The 21,319-nt window shown below is 41.1% G+C and overlaps 1 protein-coding gene across 2 annotated transcripts in view; it reads left to right on the top strand.

Annotated features, from left to right (window-relative positions):
* The window catches only part of GLS (glutaminase), a 114,366-nt gene that overhangs the window by 68,230 nt on the left and 24,817 nt on the right, over positions 1–21,319 (top strand). Inside the window, exons 13-15 of one of the 2 annotated variants that reach the window (XM_075002008.1) lie at positions 579–710; positions 2,406–2,498; positions 3,648–8,773. In XM_075002008.1, coding sequence (XP_074858109.1) covers positions 579–710; positions 2,406–2,498; positions 3,648–3,794 — 372 coding nt within the window. In that variant the 3' untranslated portion in view covers positions 3,795–8,773. Of the gene's footprint in view, positions 1–578; positions 711–2,405; positions 2,499–3,647; positions 8,774–21,319 lie in introns of those variants that run through there. The other variant, XM_075002007.1, reaches the window with a different exon arrangement.

The raw sequence follows: 21,319 nt of genomic DNA, 5'->3' as shown, positions 1-21,319 counted from the left end.
TCTAACACTTTAAACTCCATCTGCATTTGTTAGCCTTCATTTTTGGCCAGAGTTGGGCTTTGAAAGATATGAGGCATACTTTAAAGAACAAGCTCTACCTTGCTTATTCAATTTAGTTCCAATTCAAACAAATGTAAACTGGTGAAATTCTAAATTAGGTGCTAAAACATTACACGTTCACAGGCACACAAGTCAGAGTTAAGCTGTCAGGGTTAAACAAAAGGGGATTTTTTTTTTCACTAAAACGTTGTTTCTATTGTTGCTGCAAATTATCAGTGACTTGTTAGATGGCTGTGTGTATGTTTCACTTCTCTGTGGGAGATTCAGACCTTGGGATATAGTTCTTGTTGAACCAATAACTTGCTGTCTGACCTTAGGCAAGCAGCATAATTGCTGTTCCATCTTTCCGCTTTCCTTTATCTGTCAAATGAGGATAATCATGCTTACCTATCCGATAAGATGGTCCGAGTGTGCGCAGCTGAAAGTGTTATATAATAAAATTTCTTGGGCAAAGTGTTATGAATAACATAACAGACTAGAATGTTCACATTATATACTAAGTCTTTACCTTCCTGTAGGTTGGTCTTCCTGCAAAATCAGGAGTTGCTGGTGGCATTCTCTTGGTTGTTCCTAATGTTATGGGTCTGATGTGCTGGTCTCCTCCTTTGGACAAACTAGGCAACAGCGTTAAAGGGATTCACTTCTGTCATGTAAGAGAGATTTCCTCTAACTTCTAATAATTTTTCTTTTGCGACCAACCTTTACCTAATTTGTTAGCATGACTAAGGCCAAATTGAACTTGAAGAACAAGTTTAAGGATTTCCATGTGTGCACTCTGACCTGAGATTACTTGTCAATCTTTTCAGACTTCTGTGGCTGTCATTCAAATTAGATTCATTGTTGAACTATGTGGACATTTAGAAAACATGTTGAAACCAGTTCTGGAAAAAGTGTTTATGAAAAAATGTTAAGGAATAATGTCTTGTGATGTGAGAAGGGCACAAATTTCTTTGCTGTATTAGAACACAAGATGTCTTCCACCTTAGAGACTTCAGAGTCCAAATGTTCTTCATAGTGGCATCCAACAGGGACTTTGGTTTATTAGTGGTGAAGTCTCTGGCGAAAGACATAGGTGACCAGTCAGACAGTTCTCTGCCGTATTGAGTCATTTTGTATTCTTCACAGAAAGGTGCTCTGACAAACCTCACTTAGCTCCAATATGTTAGAATAACAACAATTTAATTGAATTATCACTATTTACTGACATCTTTGGCAGCTGATTAGAAATGGGAATGGTGTTACTTATTTTGGCCAATACCATCATACTTTTGTGTTTTGGGGATAAAGATGGGTTGAAAGTCTCGAGAGAGACAGTTGTCGATTAAGCATCTGTAACTTCTGTCTCTTACTGTAGACATGACTTTTAAAAAAATTGAAGGGTCCTGTTTGGTGCTAATGTCAAGAACATTTGGACGCTGCCATTCTCCTTAAGATGGTAGAGCTCTTGTAGTGTACTCCATTTGCCACTAATAAAGAATGGTGACACATTACTAGCCTTCCAAAGAGAGAGAGGAACATGGCAGGGACAGATGCCTTTTGCCTCTTTCTCTTCTCTCTACAACCAGTGGCATTGCTAATAAGGCAGTACACAATCAGTCAGTGATCTCAACAAAGAAAGTATACCAGAATATTTAGAGCACTGTGCAACATTTAGTGTACTACAGTCACCTTAGTCATATCGGCGACACAACTATCCAGGTTGCATCCCATTCTGGCATGTGCACCAGTAGAGTAAATCTGTTACTGTTTTTCAGTCTAGATGTGTTTGCTTTTAAGTCTTTTGTATTCACAGTGCTTTCTAGTTAAAATCAAACTGCTTAATGGCTTTTAATAAAGACATAATAGCTGATGAATTGGCAACCTTCACATTGCTGCAAAAACCTATTTGCCATAATATTTGTCAATGTCTTTTCCTATAGTGCTTTTAATTTATTGCTATCAGAATCTTGCATTTTATCTTCCTTGTTCAGCTCCCTATTGCAGGTGTTGTAACATAGTACCTCGCAAATGTTTGGGAGGCATACATTATGCATCCAAATGCTGTAGTATCTGTACAGTGAAATATTAGTAAACATGAGCTTTCTGTCAGAATACCACCAATAACTCAGTTGTTATGTAAAAAAAGTAAGTGTTACTACAACATGTCTTTATTACCAGTGTATGGAAAGGAATTTTATGAAGAGAGACACAAGAATTCTCTTGGTGAAATTCAGGAGTTTAGCTGAATAGGTCATTTTTTTTAAAGCAAAAATATTTCAATGGTGTGCAGTTCCAGTCTCAGGTGAGAGAATGATAAACAGTACGGTATGCAAAGGTTGAAATAAGTTCTTTTGGATTGTTTTCAGGACCTGGTTTCCTTGTGCAATTTCCATAATTATGATAATTTGAGGCACTTTGCAAAGAAGCTTGATCCTCGCAGAGAAGGTGGCGATCAGCGGGTAAGCTAAATATGCACTTTGAGTGGCTATTTTGTAGAGTTATCAGATGGAAAATATAAGGTTAATCTGTAAACATAAAACTGCTCAATGACATGTATTGCATCAAACTTAAAGATAAGTTAAGCTTATCAGTCTAGTTTTACCAGAGCACACTTTGTAACAGTGTGTTCTATCTGTGATGGGGCCTTAACAAAATCTTATGTTAAGATTTGTAGTCGCTGAATATGTAAGCATTTATTCTCCCCAGCTAGAGTGGGCGTATGGTATTTTAATAATATTTAGGATAAATTTCACCATTCTGCTTACTTAAAGCCAAATTGTTGTTAGTCTTTCTGTTCTGCACTGTGGTGCGTGAGATCTGGGGTCAGTATTTTTCACATTGATCGTAGTAAAATCAGAGGTATGTCTGCACTTGAGCTAAGATGTAAAATCCAGCCCAGTTTGACATACACAGAATAACTCTCATCAAGCTGGTATGTTAAAAATAGAAGTGTAGCCATGGTTATGTTAGGGGCTAGTGCCTGGTGTGTCAGGTAGGGTTGTACTCTGGGCGGTCAGCCCCTCCATCGGCTCATGCTGCTGCAGGTGCTCTTCATTTTCAGCACCCTCGGAGGTAGTGTGAGTAGGTCTTTGGGCTGGAAACATAAATTGCAGCTCCAGAAGTGTAGACATGCCAACAGAGGGTGGTAGAGGCCGTGCACTGGGTGCTGGTGTGGCTGGGAAAATGGCCTCATTTTACTCTAGGTTAGGGCCCCTTACTAAGGAGTACTGTTTTCAAGCTCCATTTCTTTTGTATTAAAGGGTAGTAGCTGTCCTATGGGTGCTTGAGCTTAGGAGGCAGACAGTGAAGGGTTTTCCTGAATGATTTTACAGGGTCATAAAAGCCTCCCAAAGGGAGGATAGACTAGTATGAAAGAGCTTTTTTTTTTTGTTTTTGTTTCCGTGTACATTTAAAATTCCATATCAGGTAGCTATAAAGAGAACTCTGGGTATGGCTGGAAAACCAACCATGGCTATTTGTAATAAAATGTCAAGAGGTGGAGATGGGTGGAAGTTGTCTTTTGGCATTGACTACAAATATCAGTAACGCGCAGATTGTTTCTTTCTTCAAGTACACTAATAAATAATGTATGTTGCTTGAACAACTAGCATTCCTTTGGACCATTGGACTATGAAAGTCTCCAGCAAGAACTTGCTTTGAAAGACACAGTTTGGAAAAAAGTGTCACCTGAGTCAAACGAGGACGTCTCCACAACCGTAGTGTATAGAATGGAAGGTCGGGGAGAGCAAAACTAAAGGAATGGGTTCTGGTTTCATAAAGTTCTTCATTATAAAAATCCTCAAGCATCTCTAGATTAAAGAACTTGAGTTGTTTTCTTTCCTTCCTATATTTTGATTATACATAAACTTTTTTCTTTTAATATTGTGTAAATACTGTATATGCTATACCAAAAAAAATTTTTTAAAATCTGTCAACAGCTTTCATAGTAAATTTATTTTAAACAGAAAAATCTAAATGTTTTCAAAGAGAGCTCCTATGATATACTTGAGAATTTATATGTTAATTAAAGGTGGACTTTATAGAGCTGTGAGAAGATTTTTATAGCCTGTCCTCTTACTAGATCTGGCATATAGAGAAATACAAGTTAGTCTATCTAGAATGTAAAGTAAAGGAATACACCAAAAAAAATTAAGATTACAAATCACCGAATAAGTGTACTTGAAACGGTTTGTGAATCTTGACACCACACACACAATGTATTTAGCATAAATAGGTCTTTTTGGTACACTGTTAGCAAAAATAAGAAGTCAATTATCAATTGTGTATTTTTGTCAAATTGTTTTAAATTAAGCGTGTCAGTATTTAATAGAAGAGGAAATAGTTTGTATCTGGCAAAGCTGCTTTAATTTCCTAGTTAAGTTAGGAAGAAAAGGACTTTTTACTTAGTGTTCTGAGTGCTCTTGTAAGCTGTCATAAATGCCTGATATTCTTATAAAGCTACACTCCACTTTAAGAGAATGTAAGCTGTCTTAGTTTTAGACGAATAGGTGAAGTGAAAATATGTTCAAAGTACAAAAGAAAAATTGCAAATTATTATTAGAACTGTTTTAAAAGTCAATCTTGAATCCAAATAAAAGTACTTCAGTTGTTTTGACTGTTGGTCCCGGGAGGGATGAGTGACACAGGATGTAGTAGTAGTAGCAGCAGCAGCAGCAGCATTTTTTTTTTTTTGATTGGAACAATATCTGCTAGTGAAAGGAGTAAGCCTTTGAGCTCTCTTTCTTCCTCTAGACCTGCAGAAGAGCTCTGAAGTTTGGAAGCTTGTTTATTTTACGAAGAGATGTTGATCCAATTTCAAAAAATCACATCACCTATCTTGTCTTGTTTTGAATTAATTTTAGCAGTTATATTATCTGTATTATTTATGTACTTTTGGAGTGTCCCTCCCCCTTTTTTTTGTTTTATCTGCTTTGCATCTCTGTTCATTCCTTCTCTAGTAATACCAATTATTTAAATATTTTGGATGCTTTCTACATTTTCAAATATTTAAATTATAGCACAATGCAAAGTGTGCAGTGCTCACTTTATATTTTACACTGTTGAAAAGATAAAAAATAATATTTATCAGTTCCCTCAGACAAGTACTGTAGTGCAATTTCTTTATCATGAAAGTACAGTTTACAAATATAGAATTTTTTAAATAACTGCACTCAAAGACAAAACAACCTATAATTTTAGAGCCTACAAGTCCATAGAGTCCTACTTCTTGTTCAGCCAGTCACTAAGACAAAAGTTTGTTTATGTTTATTGAAGATAATGCTGCCTGCTTCTTTCTTACAGTGTCACTTGAGAGTGAGAACATATGTTTGCATGGCACTGATTTAGATGGTATTGCCAGGTACCTACCAGATATATAAAACATTCATATGCCTCTTTGTGCTCCATCAGGCTGGAAGTCTGCCTTCAGAATGGTGGCTGAAGCATGCAGGGAGGATTACTTGTGTTTAACAGAACTGAAATCAGTATATTTGGAAATGTAGAAAAATATCCAAAAATATTTATTTTAAATGGGTATTAGGTTTTGGTTTGCAGTGCAATTAAAACTTTTATTAATTATGATTATTAAATAGTTTGTTTTGAGTTAATTGCTTTAATTAATTGGCAGCCTTACTTAGAAGTTGTTCAGATTAGGTAATTTACTGGGATCCAGTATTTTCTGAATTTCAGGCTAAATTCATGGCTGTTTTATATGGTTCTTACTGATGCTGATTTCATTATAAAATGCTTTACTCTCTATATAGTTGATCAGCTGGGACGCGGGCAAAGGCTCATATGTTGTTCCGTGACCCCTTCCACTTGACTGCTATACAAAGGCCTAATTTATTGGTCATTCCAAAGATCAGACCAAATAACCTCCAGTCAGATATCTCTGTAAGAGATGCTGGTATAGTATTTACATAAAGGTCCCAAACTACATATATAATTTTCTTTTGGACAGGAAAGTATTTATTACTATGTCTATGATAGCACAAACCACCCTCTCGGCCTAGGTAGCATGAGTACAAAGTAGTAATGTCGCCCGTGAGTCATAGCTTAAGCTAGTAGAGGAAAGAGGCCTGAAGGGCCTGCTGTACTCACCTAAGCTGTGCCTTGATGCCAGAGCCCTTCCATTCTGCATGAAAAGAACTCCTCATTGGGGCAGGCTGTGTCAGGGAGGAGATGGTGAGCAAGCCTTAGGCAGTTCCCTGCTATAGGGCCTTTCCACATCATAGGGAAAGGCTCTGCCAGCTGCCTGCTCTTGGAGCTTTCTTCTGCCACAAGAAAATTGTAGTGGTGAGGAGAACTTTGCCACTTCCCCCTTACCAGAGCATTTCTTTTCATAGTGAAAGGCTCTGGCAATGGGGAACTGTTGAAGCTTTTATCATCTCCCTCCTGCCAGAGCTTGTCACTGAGGTGTGTAGCTACACGCCACAGTGTTCGCACAACCTACTTTTTGCTGAGGCATATAGTTATGCATGCTCAGTGTTATGTTGTGTAGTGTTAACAAAGCCTGGATTACCACAAGAAAGGGATAGACTGTTCCCCCGCCCCCATTTAAAAAAAAAAAAAAGGGAGGGGGGTGAAGCCAGACAGGCAGTGAATGGCAACAAGAAAGCGTCTCTTGACCGTAACACACAAGGATTGATTATAGCTAACAAGTTTGTGTCTCATAAATGTAGAAGTACTCTTTAACTGTTATAAACAAGTGTTGTTACAGGTGATTCCAAATGATCTTGCAGGAGTTTAACCTCTCTAATCCGGCACCCTTGGAACCTGATATACTGAATTAGAGAATTTGTTGGACCATAGGAGGTTAATGTAGTCTAGCAACATTATCAACACTTTGACTGCTTTGTGTGCACTTAAAAGACATTCATAGGTAAATTAGAACTAAACAAGAGCGCAAAACACTGAGAGCTAGAACTGGTGATTGTAAGCAAACTATGGGGCCATGGGCTACACCCATGATAAGTGGTCGTCTGGCTAACTGAAATCATGCTGGATTACTGATGTTGCCAGACAAGAGTGTGCCAGATGGGGGCGAGGTACATCATATTTTTATAGTTGTTGTTGAGGTTAAGTGTCTTTTTAAGTCTATGATGATGATGATAGAATTGCTTAGGCGAATCTCTTCAGAGGATAAACTAAGGCTGTGTCTGTGCTCACCCGGAAGGTCATAAGAACGTAAGAACGGCCATACTGGGTCAGACCAAAGGTCCATCCAGCCTAGTATCCTGTCTGCCGACAGTGGCCAGTGCCAGGTGCCCCAGAGGAGGTGAACCAAAGACAATGATCAAGCGATTTGTCTCCAGCCTTTGACTAAAGGGTAGGGGCACCATAGTTTACCCTCGGCTAATAGCCATTTATGGACCTAACCTCCAAAAATTTATCAAGCTCTTTTTTAAACTCTGGTTGATGGCTGATACACAATTTTAGGTATTCCAGTTGCATACATAGAATTGACTTTTCAGCTGTCGACTTTCATGCCTGTTTTCACTGCAGAAGGCTGACGAGCACTTCTCCCCTCAACCTTTCTTCCTTAATCCTTGTGGATCATGATGAGTTCCGGGGTTGACGATGACCCCGGATTGCCCCATTTTGCATGTGCATGAAACAGCACCCTGGGAGATCAAACCTGAGTGGTCAGTGTAGATGTAGCCATACAGCAAACTTTAAAATATCAGTAAAATAATGTAGCGCATGTACTGTTAGTGGACTTCACACAAATGCCATAAATTACTGAATTGAAAGCACAGCACATAATCATATCCCAGTGTTTTGCTTACATTTGTTGAGGATTACAGTGAAGTAAAAGCAAGAGAAGGTTGGTTGAGGTCTTTAAATATCCTTGAAATCAACATTTTTACATGAATACAGTTAAGGTAAAAAAAATAGCCAATGAGGTACTGCATGTGTATACCTCAGGTGTGCTCCCTTTCTGTATTGGTTTATTTATTTTGACATTGAGGGACTGCAGGCTGCAGCATACAAGGTTTGTGCCCCATAATGAAGAGAACTCATGTTGATGAATGTATTTAAAAGTTAAAGTGTATCTGAGTAGGGCAGGGTTTACTTAATATAGCTCTCAATGCAGTCTTTGCTGATTTCACATTACTTGGGATTAATTTTAAAACTAGCTGAAGTTGGAAAAATTGTTTCTGCTGGATTCAGATCTTAAAATAGCCCACAGAGCTTCAAGTATTTATGTATATAAATTATATACACAATAATAAGAAGCAAAGGCAAGTCATAGTTATTAGATGTGACAGGATTCAAAAAGCGGTTAGACATTTATATGGAGGAGAAGAATGGCCATAGTTGTGTGGTGGATTTTCAAGTTCAGGAAGGTACATAAGCCAAACTTTGTGTCTAAGTGAGAAACTTGACGTGTGTTTGTGAAGAAGGTCCTAACAATTTTGTGTGTAGGGGCTAATTATTAACTGTTTTTATTGAAGATATTTCTGGGAACATAAAATGTTTAGCATTCATCTGTGTTATGGCAATACCAGTTCTTGATATTCAAGCATTTGAGCTGTTTTTTTCCCCTTGTCAGTATCTTGAACATTTCATTGGAAATGTAAATGCTTTTGTAAACTTCATTTTAGCATTTATGTTGTACCTTTTGGTTCAGTTCTTTAAGTTGTCTTTTCTGTTTTCCTTTTGCACTGTATGTTTATGTATCTTGTCTAGCAGGCTTATTTTTGTATTGTATAATAAATTTATTGTAAGCTAATTTTATTATATTTTTCTATTGTATTTTTTGTCCTTTGAGAGAAAAGCATGAGGGTGGGTGGGTGTGTAAATAAATAATTTATAAAATGTAGTTAGGTGCTTTTAAGAATATTTAGAACACAGTGAGTAAAGGTGTGTAGGACATTCTCAAAATCTAGATAAGTTAAATCCCTGATCAGACAAGTAGTCTTTTTATAGTCCAGTAAGATGAGGAAAGTTAAGAAGGGGAACAGCTGTGGGGTTGGGGAAGGACATTACCTATACACTAATTTATTCAAAAGGTTGCATGTGTGTTTTTTGTGGTTTTTGGCTGGATTTTTTAAAATGTGCCTTTTATCTATAAAAGAACTTTTTATTGGCAAAGTGGCCGCATGTTGTAAAGTGGAAGCTGGAAAAAGGGAATAGCGGAAAAGCCAACAAAACGAGAATCATTAAATCACCTACGTATTTACTCATACGCACTGTAAAATATTGCTCGTATTACTTAAGGTCTTGATACATACATGTCATTGATTAGTAACGCACAGTACTTAAAGTATGAGCGTTATCATTTATATTGTAATATTCTTCCTGTGTCTAATCAATATCTGTAATACTATAGTTTATTTTTTTAATTTGGTTTAGATTGGGCAAAGCAGTGCAAAGGTTTTCACTCTTTAATTGAAAAGTTGAATCCAAAATTTAAAAAAGTCAACATACGTGAGAGAGTTGAACTGTTTTTATAATTATACTTCGGTTTATATTAGAACAATTTAATGTGTTTTCAGTGCATGTTATGTTGTGTTGTGGTGTTCAGAACTATTGATGAGGCTGGAAATCAAGTAAAAATCTGGTAAGGTTACCCAACAGCTTGTTTTTTGGAATGTGTTTTCTGTACATACTTCACTGTTGGTGCATGTACATCATAGTGATCTTAATGGTTAACCAGTAAGCCTCACCCTAAATGGATGAGGCGAACTGGTGGGGGGCTGGAGTAGGCCCTCGTCTGCTGTGCGTAGGGGGCTGTTCCAGCCCCATGCAGCCTGCGACAGCAGCATGATTAGAGCAGCCCTCATCTGCCGCCAGCTCAGGAGCACTGCTGCGAGGGGATTTTACATTCCTAATGCATGAGATCAGATGTTTTTGTTTTTGAATAGCAGTATCCCTGGGGCATGCCTGTGCCCCTCCATACCTCTTTGATTCCCATAGCAGGGGGGCAAGGAGGTGACAGTCCATACTCATTTCTACAATAAGAATCATAATTTCCTTGAGTGATCATCCCTGCAGATTCCACTGTTGCACGTTAGCAAGCAGTCATCCAAAAGCTAGGAGGCAAGTTAATGAAGGCATACTTGAAGAGTGCTTGTAGTAGCACCTTGCTGAAGCTTGCATGTGACCTGTAGAGTTACATCAAGGAATAATGGGTGTTAACGGCATGGTTTGAACTTCATTTTGAGGCTTTGAATATTTCAGAAATGGGGAAATGTGCAACGCAAGTCACAGAAGCAACCAGGACACCAGAATTAGCCCTAGTGCCTCAGGATGAGTCTTTGTTGGCTAGGGTATAGTAAGTTGTAACGGTTTCCAGGATCCCCAGCATTCAGTCACCTTGCTGCCTCCTCCCTCTAATTAGGAGACTTGCGTGTGGTGGCTGGGTATCAGCTCCCTAGTACCACCTGTCTTTCAGCCATTCAAGGATTCTTCTGTGTTTTGCTGACTCCTCACTTTGCGGCTCCACAAAGGGTGTCCCTCCATGTCTGAGTCCCTTGAAATTATTCTCCTTTGATATCTAGCCCCTGATACCAGCCGCTCATGGAAATGCCAGATCCTCTGCTCCCAAAGAATCAGTGTACCTCAGTTTACTGGATTCATTTTAAGTGATTGCTGTTGTAAAATGCCCAACATTTGCGAGTACCTACCGTAAAACAACAAAAGGTGCCCACAAGGCAGGAGCTTCTACTGTGGACTTGATAGGAAGGGAGAGGAAAGTAATTTTCCTCCAGCTCAAGAGCCGCCCCCCCCACCCCCCTTGGTGTGCTCTGCCTAAAATTCAGCACCAAAGGGAGCCTGGTGTGCTCTCATACCAGGCTGGCATTAGAATCTTATCAGTGAGGTATTGGGGGGGAGAGGGGAGAAGTGACAAAAACATGACCAGTGCCTGAGGTTGGTGGGTCAGTGCTACAGGACCATCCTGGCTGAAGCCATGGTGCTAGATTGCTGATGTAGGTAATGCCAAAGAGACAGGGTGCTCCTTGCATTTGGCTGTGACTGTTGGTCCCCAACTTTGTTACTGAAGCTTCTGTGTGGGGCTCCATTTTAAGACTTAATCAAATCTTAGGTGCGGTGCTTTATCTCTAGTCTGTCACCAGTGTGGACGGCTTATGTGGGGCGTGCCAGGAGTTCAGACTGGCGTCAAGGGTAATAAGCATTGGAGGAACCTACTGTTGAATGTTTCTCTGAGGGGCTGCCTGGGGCAGAGGGTGTCTGCATTGATCTCTCCTGGAGAAAAAACTTCAGCTTTGCCTCTCTGCTGTTTGTCCTCTTACAGAAAGCTTTATAGGTGGAGCTGGATGATGGCATGTGGAAGGTAGACTATCCCTACCTGTAGATGTCACAGTGCAACCAGTGTCCCTTATGTGAATTGAACTGTTAGTGCTCTAGTAACAGAGCTGTGCTAGTCAATATACTATCAAAACAAAAAAAAAGGCAGTAAAGTATCACTTTAAAGACTAACAAAATAATTTATTAGGTGAGCTTTTGTGGGACAGACCCACTTTTTCAGACCATGTTCTGGTCTGGCTATGGTCTGATGTTGTGGGTCTGTCCCACGAAAGCTCACCTAATAAATTATTTTGTTAGTCTTTAAAGTGCCGCTTTACTGCTCTTTTGTTTTGATAGTGTTCCAGGTTTTGGCACGTTGCGTAACACTGAAATCTGAATTTCCTGTATTTTTGTTAGCCTGTTTGGCTCCCAGAAGTTAGTCAAGTTCAGTCAAGAGCTGATTCAGGTTTTTCTTGTATTATCAGCATTTTCCTAATGTGGCAGAAGTGACCTTATAAGTCATGTAGAATTTTCTTTGCACATTTAAATCTAAATCTTGAAACCCCCATATAACTCGAATTTTCATGCAAGTTGGGGGTGTGGGGGCCAAGGTAGGGGAAGAGGGTACCAGGCTGCAGCCTGGTTTCTGGCTCCTCTGGGCTTGCAGGAGCTGGGAAACAGTTTCCTGGCTCCCAGAGTGGCAGGGAGCTGGGAACCAGGGGACAGCCTAGTTCCCGTCTTCCCACTGCTTGCGGGACCCTGGAAAGTGACCAGCTTATGGCTGATCAGTTTTCTGGTTCTACCAGCACAGGGCAGTCAGAAACCAGGCTGTTGCTTGGTTCCCAGCTCCTCTCTGTGGGACCGGGAAACTGACCAGCCCACCAGGACTGGTCAGTTTCCTGGCTGCTTCTCCCTGCCTTCCTCCAGACAAGTGGCTGTCAGCCTGACAGTGGTGCTGCTGGGGAAGGCTAAAAGCCCCTTCTGACAGCTAAAAGCCTTGCCCCTGCCTTCCTCCAGCAGTGTGGCTGTCAAGTTGATTGCCTTCACCTGCAGCCACGCGTCTTGAGAGAATGGGCCACAGAGCAGCTTCAAGTTGTTTAACTTGTGTTAAAGCAAGTTATGCGCAACTTGAAGCTGCACATTTCATGGGTTTACTCTATTTGCTGGTATGTAAGAATTGACAGAGATGGTTTAATTTTTCTCTTCCTAGATGCAGATTTATAGTTCTATGTAAGTCTTTTAACAGTTAAAATTACTAATGGTACCTCAAGTCAAAGCACTTTCTTCACCAGGCTTTCTGTCTTTATACTTTCTTTCTTCGGGTAGGTCAACCTATTTAGCAGGGCCTGCTCACAGTTTGTCTCACAATGAACCAAAGGGTTATACATCATTTGCATTAAATACAGCAGTCAGGAGACATGGGTAAGAATATGGAACTCCAGCAGTCCAGCCAGTTAGTTCACAATGGAGCATTGCCCCTAAAAGTTGCACTTCTGGGGTGGGGGCTGACTTGAATCACTTTCCACTAAAGCATGATCCTCCCTTCCCAAATAATTTGTATTTCCATTTGACCCTTAATTGGCTTTCTGATATATTTTGGAAAAAAGCTGTTGTAATTTTAAAATTACATTTGCTGTTAAAATATATGGGTGGTGAATGAAAATAAACGTTAACTGGAAGTATGTGGTGCCTCTGATCTAGAAATAACGTTACTTGTAAAAGGAAGGATTAGATCAAGGATCACTTAAAAGCCCTGGTGACTAGAGAAATTATTAACAAAACCGTGTGAACTAAAAAACATGGTGCTGAGCCATTGGAAGAGTAATCATGCCTGCTTCCTGTTGATGTGATTTGCGTGTCAAATTTTTTTCTTTGATGTAGGGCACTTTTGTTTGTATAAGAATTACTCGGTGTCAGAAGTACTTATTTTAGGTCTATTTTTGTTAAAATATGTGGAACATACTGGCCTGCTTTTCTGTATCAACAGTATATCTAGTTGGCAAACAAGCAGACACGTTAAGGACACTTTCAGTGCTTGTTTCTGCTTGTCAGTATTTCTATTTTAAAAACTTATTTTTCCAAAGGTTAGAATTTGCTTAACTGAACTTGAAAGTATTTAAAAAGGATATTTACTATTCTCTGAATGAGAGAAAGTTTATTTTTAAAATCAATAGATTTAATAATCGTAAATTGTATAGAGAAGAGCAAAATAATTTTTTTTACTAGTTTCATGTAAACTGTATATGCTTCTGGATTTAAACAAAACTCCAAACTTGTTTGAGTGCTTGTCAGTGTGTTTTCCACTCTTTGTGCTCATGTGCCTGACTTCAGGTTCTTTTTGCAGTGCCTGTTGGGCCACAGCTGCTCCCCAGGTTCACTTGTATGAAATACATAAGGGCAAAAAGAGTTGAGCGACTTCAGCTGTCCTTCAGTTCCCTCTTAGTGCCTGTGGCCGAGTTGGAAACTTAGCAGTGTCTAAGTGTCTGTCTCAGTGTGTTTTCACTTTGAGCATGAGAAATTAGGGACAATTTATTCCCCCTCTTTTTTTTCTTTTCGAAAACACAAACCCTTTTATTCCCTCCTTGATTTCTCTAAGATTTGTGTGGCAGAGGCTCCAGCCCTTACAGAAAAGCTGAAATGTGCTGGATGTAACTGCTTGTACCTGTTGTGCCTTGGGGATTGGCATATTGCTCACAAATGTGACCGACTTCTTGAAGAGCTTCAGGGAAGACTTTCTCGCCTTTTGTGGTTTGTTAGGATAGGTATGTGACCCTCCTCAGAATCTCGGTGTCCAGTGGTTGAAAAGCCTGAGCAAATCTCAAATATGTTCCTGTGAACTTACGATCCACTCACAGCTCAGGGACTTAAATCTAAAAGAAACTCTTCTGAAACTAATAAACATCTCGCAGCCCTATGGGCTCATGGCTCAACCCCGTGGGCCCAGCTCAGCTTCCCCTGGCTCCACCCAGCCCGGGCTCACGCCTACCCCTGCAGCTCTACCCCACTCATCCATCACATAATTTATTAAGTAAGTTGATTTTGTTTGTTTTATCTGTTGTCGCTGCTATATTTGGTTTGTTAACATTTGGTTTCATTATTATATATTGGGTTGTATTTACCATACGATAATTATAATTAATACTATGAAATAGTATCCGCTAGTAATGTTCCTCATTGTATGATGTAAAAAAGATGAAGTGTTCTGTGGAGAGCAGTGAGATGTCCAAGTGTTCCACCACTGGAAAAAGTTTGGGAACCGCTGGCATAAGGCATAACTGGAGGTTTGCTGGGGCAGAATGGATTTTCTTCAGAAAAAACCTCAGTGCAACACAAGACTTGTGTGTGTGCACACAGTGGCACAGCATTTCCCCAGGGATAGTGTGCTTACAGCTGTGGTACTGGAAATCTTTAGATTGTATTTTGATATTTACATCGTAGAATATAATCTTCCTTGAATTAGCAACAAATTGTATACCCCAGCTAGTCACCTAAAACAATCCACACTCCAAGCTCTGTGTAGGGATGGAGAGAACATTCAACTCAATCTCATAGGCTCGCCAGTTTTACACACACACACACAAAATATTGTCATGATTAAGAAGTGATCGTTGAAAATAAGGATTTTCTGAATCTATGGAAAGAAATGCTGGCCAAGTAATCTTTTGGGATAATTCCACAACTCTGGCCTTAAAAAAATCAACTCCATGGTTATGCATTTGGAAGTTAATGCTACTTCGGATGAAGGTGGATGGAATCCTCTGTAGCAGGGTATAAACCTAAGCAAGAAGAACGTTCTGAAATTGCAACACCCAGGGAAAAAGAGAATAATTTTATTTTCATAATGAAACGTATGAACGTTTAAGCTGAATGCCACAGACTTCTGATGACGCTACAAGGCACCTTCCCTTACCTCCACGTAATTTTTGTACCCGCCCTCCCACACAGACACACGAGTTCTAAAGATGCCCAATATGTGTATATGGATAGTTTATCCACAGATATTTTGAAATTATATTGAGTAGGAGATACGTTTCCTTAGGGAGTGCCAACTCTATTATCCTAAGTAGTATTCAGTATTGTCATGGTAAGTTGCTGTCAGGGCCGGGGGCGGGGGGGGGCAGTAGGATACGAGAACAAGAAACTAATAAAATTGCTAATGGAGGCATTGCTACTGATTTCATCTAGAGCCGTCCCTCTTGTTCAGCACACTGATCTTAAAGCTCACTTAAAAACACAACTGTATTTGAGTATTGGTACAGGTTGTATCTCCCTAGACTGGCACCCTTGGGACCTGATGGTCCTGAATGAGAGGATTTGCTGGACAGGGGTAAGTCAAGCCGCCTGGCTGTCCTGGGGGACATGAGGTTGCCAGCCTGCTGTCTGGGCTTCCCTCCTGGCTGCTACAGGCACCCTGCCCACAGGCTGTCTCAAGTTTGAGGGTGGGACACTTATTCTGGGCTCCCTGCTGCTACAGAGCTGCTGGTGGGGCTCCCTGATGTGGAACTGCCAGGTTCCTCTGGTTAGGGTCCCCACCTCTGCAGGACTGGTGGTGGGGCTTCATGCCTCAGCTGAGCTCCCAGCTGACTCCCTGCCGCTGGGCTCCCCACAGTGTGGCTACACATCCCCAGCTGAACTCCTGGTAGTGGAGCGCTCTGAGCATGGCTCTCTCCCCTGGGGCTCCCCAGAGCAGGCTGCCAGCAGGGCTCCTTGCAGCCCAGCAGCTTGGCCTCTCTGGTCTAGCAACGTGTGGTCCTGCCAGAGGAGGGATGTTGACGGATGAGAGAGTTTCAACCTGCAAAAATCAGAATTGTAAAGGGTTTTCTTCCTTGCAGCAAATTGGTCCTAATGAACTCCTCTAGCCTGGGACCTGTTTCTCCTGGTGGTGCTTGTATTGTGGTATGTCTGTGTGCAAGTCATGTAAACATGGGAAAGTCGCTTAACTTCTGTGACTTTTTACTGTATGTAAATTTGGGATTACAACAAGAAGTCCTGTGGCACCTTGTCGACTAACAGATATTTTGGAGCATAAGCGTTCACCAGCAAAGACCCGCTTCATCAGATGCATGAGTGTGGGTTGGTGGTGGTTACAATTTACCCATTTCCTGAGAGACTTGGATGAAACATACTGTTTATGTACGTATTATAACAGTCACATTTTGAGAGCCCATGTGTCTCATAAAACTAATTTCTGTCCTGTTTTTCCATACTGATTTTACAGTGAGAGCTGTTTTTCTATCATACTAAAACAACAAGGAAGTTTTTTAAAAATTCCCATTTAATTTCAAGGGGAGCAGAGTTAGGCCACCAGAACGTATCTGAAAATCCCATCCTAGAGCCATATTTTGTTTTAAATGTATAATACTAACCCAGCTGGAGTAAGTTTCTACTTTTTTCTAGCTAATGAATGAAGGCACAGTGTGTCCATCCAACAGCACATACAGCATGTTTGGTGAAGAAGATTCTTGCAAATATTAGTTGTAATTTTCAAAAGTAAATTAAACTGTACCTCAAGAATGGTTCCAAATGCTTCTGTATATTCAGTGGACTATAGAGGGATGTTCCAGTATAGTATACATGATGTAAAATAATCTCCATTTCTAAAAACTTTATTATCCTGTGTTGTATGCTGATTGTTCTGTGGACTTTATTCCTCTTTTTAATCTCATTTCTCAGTTTTGTCCTTTTCTACCTATTAATCCAAAGTTCTGCTTCTAAATCAAGAAAGTAAAAGAGCAAAAACCAAAACCCTAGAATCTGATTACTTGTAAATTCAGAGAAGTTTTCTGTGGTCTGATTCTTAATCTTCAGTAAGTGGAAACATTTGACTGATAAATTATATTGAGATTTATAATAGAAGATTAGAACAAAACCTTTGAAATCTAGGAAGTTAATACTAGGCTTCTAAGCCTCATTCAGTTTTGGGTTTTATTTATTTAATATTTCTAATGTATGGATCATAGCAGCTGTTACAGATCTAACCCCACCACATTCTGGGATTATATAATATGTTCACTGCTAAAACTAGTATTTTGTGTGGAGATAGTCCATGTATTAAAAAGATCCCAGTGAGATCCAAGAAGATAGGGAGACCTTGTGGTGATAAACCTCAGTGTGAAACATTAATCCAGGTTCACTAGACCCATTTTCAACAGCTCAAGCTATTTTTTGAATTTCAGAGGTAATCCAGCTCAGTGCTGGATTAATGATGGCATATAGCCTGTTAACAATTGGCACAAACGCTCCGAAAGTCTTAACAGCTGTTACAGTATTCCTCTCTTGGAAACTTGCTCCCTTTGTTGATGGCACAGCTGCAAACCAATAACTATTTTCAACAGGCAGGGCGTGAACCCAGAGGAGGTGCACAGAAGGAGGTTTTGTGATGGTCAGGTAGAAAACACATCAATAGTCTGGGGCATTTTGGCCATCACCTACTGCCTTGAAATAATATTTAGCAGGTCTTTGGTGTGGATGTGTAGAGGACATACAGGTTGCAGTGGCAATGTCAGCCTGGAACAGCCCACCACTTCTGTTCCATCTGCTGCAAGAAGATATGTGACAATTTAACTAGGCTGCTACATTATTAATGTGTCTGGGAAATTACCCCTCAGTATGTTCAGTGCAGGTCTTCCTTTCTAAAGTTTGTGCTATGTGGGGGAGGGTTGCTATCATCTGCACAGCCCCTCAGACTTTTAACTTAATCCCCATTACACTCCCCTTGTGTGAAGGATAAAGGTATGGGGGAAGTGGCTGGACTACTGGCCGTGGTACTTAACAGCAGGCGCTCTGACCCGTTTCCTCGCCTTCTCTATGGAACGCTCTGCCTTTATCCTACTTGCAGTTCAGTTGATCATGGAATGTTGCCCTCCACACACCCCCCCCCCCAAACAGATTGCTGCACTGAACTCTTGCCAAGTTGCAGCAACTTGAATTTTACAATCATTGGCTCTCTGGCCTGCTGAAGAACAGGTGGAAAAATCCCACCTTACCCGGTCATGTAAAGTGACGAGCATGGTGAATAGGATGAAATTCAATAATGACAAATGCGAGCCCGCTTAGGAAGGAGTTTTGACTCATACAAAACAGGAAGGAACCATCTAGGAAGTAGAAGGGATCATAGTGGATCACCAGCTAAATGTGAGTCAGCAATGTGACTCTTGGTGGGTGGGGGGGAGGCAAGTGTCAGGGGTGCAGTAACAGGAGTGTGGTAAGCAAGACCTGGGAAGTCATTCTGCTCTACTGTGTGCTGCTTAAGCCACAACTAGAGCACAGAGTCCAGTACTGGGCACCATATTTCTGCAAGGATGGGGAGAAAAAGAGAAGACTGATAGGGGATGTAACAGTTTCCAAGTATCTAAAAGGTTGTTTACATCGAGGAAGGGGAAGAATTAATAAATTGATCTCTGAGCTCACTCCTGTTGCTGAATGAAAAGAGGAGCCAGTGTCGACGGAGAGCAGGTCCTGTCGCCCTTGCCACGTGGCAGACTCTGGTAGGTACGTTGACTTCAGCCACACAATGTAATTATGGACAAGGCCTCAGGTAGCACTCACAGAAGCACTTATATACATGCTAACAAGTGGGTCAGCTCTGCAAAAAATTACAGTGCCACCTGCTGGGCACTCAATGGTGCATATATCTGAGAGGTAGCCGTGTTAGTCTGTATCTTCAAAACCAGCAAGAGTTGTGGGATAGGCTGCTTGAACTGTAGTGGCACCCCCATCTCTCACCTGTGCAGTGCTGATGGCCATTATGGCACTGCAGGATTTAGGTGCCCAAAGGATCTACTACTATGGGAGACACCTGAGTCTCCACTTCTGGTTACTGATGTCGCTGCAGTACTCAACTCATTCCTGGACACGCAGTCCATTCCCAGCCCAGGCTTGTGATGCTGTGAATGAATGTGGCAGACTGTACCCTAGTAAAGTGAATCCATATGATAAAGCTTAGAAGCTTTTAGATTTATTTGAACACAAAATGCAGTTATCAGCAACACTACAGTTTAGAACTGATAGCTATGGAGCCCTTATGTTAGGGTTACGGAACCATTTTTCTTCTGAAGACCGCTGACCACAACAAAATAAAATTAGTTGTGGGCCACACCTAGCCCTGTGGGAAAGGGTGCTGGGCCTTGGGGCTTCCCCTGGGACCAGAAATGAAGGATTCCTGATTCTGGATTGAGGCAGAGGGTTGGCATACAGGTGGAGGTGCAGGTTCGGGGAAGGAGTTGGGCAGTGGGAGGGGGCTTGGCTAGAGCAGGGGGTTGGGGAGGAGCAGGGAGTATGGGGTGTGGGTGCAGGGTCTAGAAGGGAGTTAAGGTGTATGAAGGGATTCTGACCTTGGGCAGGATTTGGGGTGTGCTTTGGGCTGCAACTGGGGGAAGAAAAAACAAGTTACTTTGATAGCTGTGACATGGTCTGGAGAGATGCCTTATGTTCTGCACATAACTGTGCTCTCCAGTGACTCTTCATCCTGTTCCACATCTCCTTTCTCTGAATGTGGGCCAGGTCCACTGTTCAACTATAGAAATTCCCTTTGAAAATATGGCTCCTTAGATGGACACAAGTGTTCTCTTAAACATCAGGTAAGGGATAGCTCAGCGGTTTTGAGCATTGGCCTGCCAAACTCAGGGTTGTGAGCTCAGTCCTTGAGGGGGGCTGTTTAGGGATCGGGGTGGGCAGGGGGGAGAGGGATGGTGCTTGGTCCTGCCAAGAGGGCAGGGGACTGGACTCAATGACCTCTGAAAGTGCCTTCCAGCTCTGAGATGCATGTGTATTAGGAATCAGTCTTGTCACACACACATTCATAAATGAAAGAGATTCAGAATTTGATATTACACAAGACTATTTACCATTATATTCTCTTCTTCTCCACTGGAGCTGTATTTTATATCTTGGAGGTAAAAGATCAGGACCATTGCTGACAGTACTTCTCACAGCCATTGCAACTTTCCACCAACAAATAGAAGGGCACTCAGTGTTTGCTCATCCCAAAACAAAGAAGAATCTTCAAAGCATGCAGAACTTTTATGCTCAAATTCAAGATCTTAGTTTAGACCTGTCGTCTTGCTTGGGAACACCATCTAGGTAAGATGACACCAGAATAGTCCTTGGCCTGAGTTGTTCCAGGTAATCTGTTAGGAAAATAAGGACTTAGGTGCCATATTTTACTATACAGCACACTAATGTACTGTGCTTAACACATATCAGTAGGGATTTGAGTCCTTTTTCTTATCTGTATTTCCTTACTGTATTTTCCCATAGGTTACTAGGTCTTTCCTCAAGTTTATCCGGTGGGGATTTCGTCTAGTCCGGTTGCTTTGTTGCACTTCATTTGATGGCAGCTTGGACTTCACCCAGGGTAGGAAGTGTTGCAAGATTGTCTCTAGGTGATTGCTGAGGGATTTGGTCAGGGGATTTTAGGACCACACTGGAGGGTCGGTTCAAGAGCTCATTATAGCTCTCCCTCCTGTGAAAAGCAATGGCTTCACTGTCTGCCTTTCGAGAGTTGCGTACCATCCTTTGCTCTCAGGGGATTGATTCCATGGTTCCACAGTCCATAAACAGCTTTGATATACAAGAACTAGGGGACACCAAATGAAATTGATGGGTAGTGGGTTCAAAACTAATAAAAGGAAATTTTTCTTCACACAGCGCACAGTCAACCTGTGGAACTCCTTGCCCGAGGCGGCTGTGAAGGCCAGGACTCTATTAGGGTTTAAAAAAGAGCTTGATAAATTTTTGCAGGTCAGGTCCATAAATGGCTATTAGCCAGGGATAAAGTATGGTGCCCTAGCCTTCATAACAAGGGCAGGAGATGGATGGCAGGAGATAAATCACTTGTCTTCTGTTCTCCTTCTCTGGGGCGCCTGGCATTGGCCACCGTCGGCAGATGGGATGCTGGGCTTGATGGACCTTTGGTCTGACCCAGTATGGCCATTCTTATGTTCTTATGTTCTTATGTTCTTATGATATCATTGAAGAAATCTCTTGTATCGTTGCTGTCTATGAGATGCTGGAGTTCTTGCGCCTT

This window comes from Carettochelys insculpta, chromosome 8 (assembly GCF_033958435.1).
Source record: "Carettochelys insculpta isolate YL-2023 chromosome 8, ASM3395843v1, whole genome shotgun sequence".
Classification (NCBI taxonomy): domain Eukaryota; kingdom Metazoa; phylum Chordata; order Testudines; family Carettochelyidae; genus Carettochelys; species Carettochelys insculpta.
Note: the sequence above shows the minus strand (reverse complement) of the source record. Positions and strands in the feature narration are given on the sequence as shown.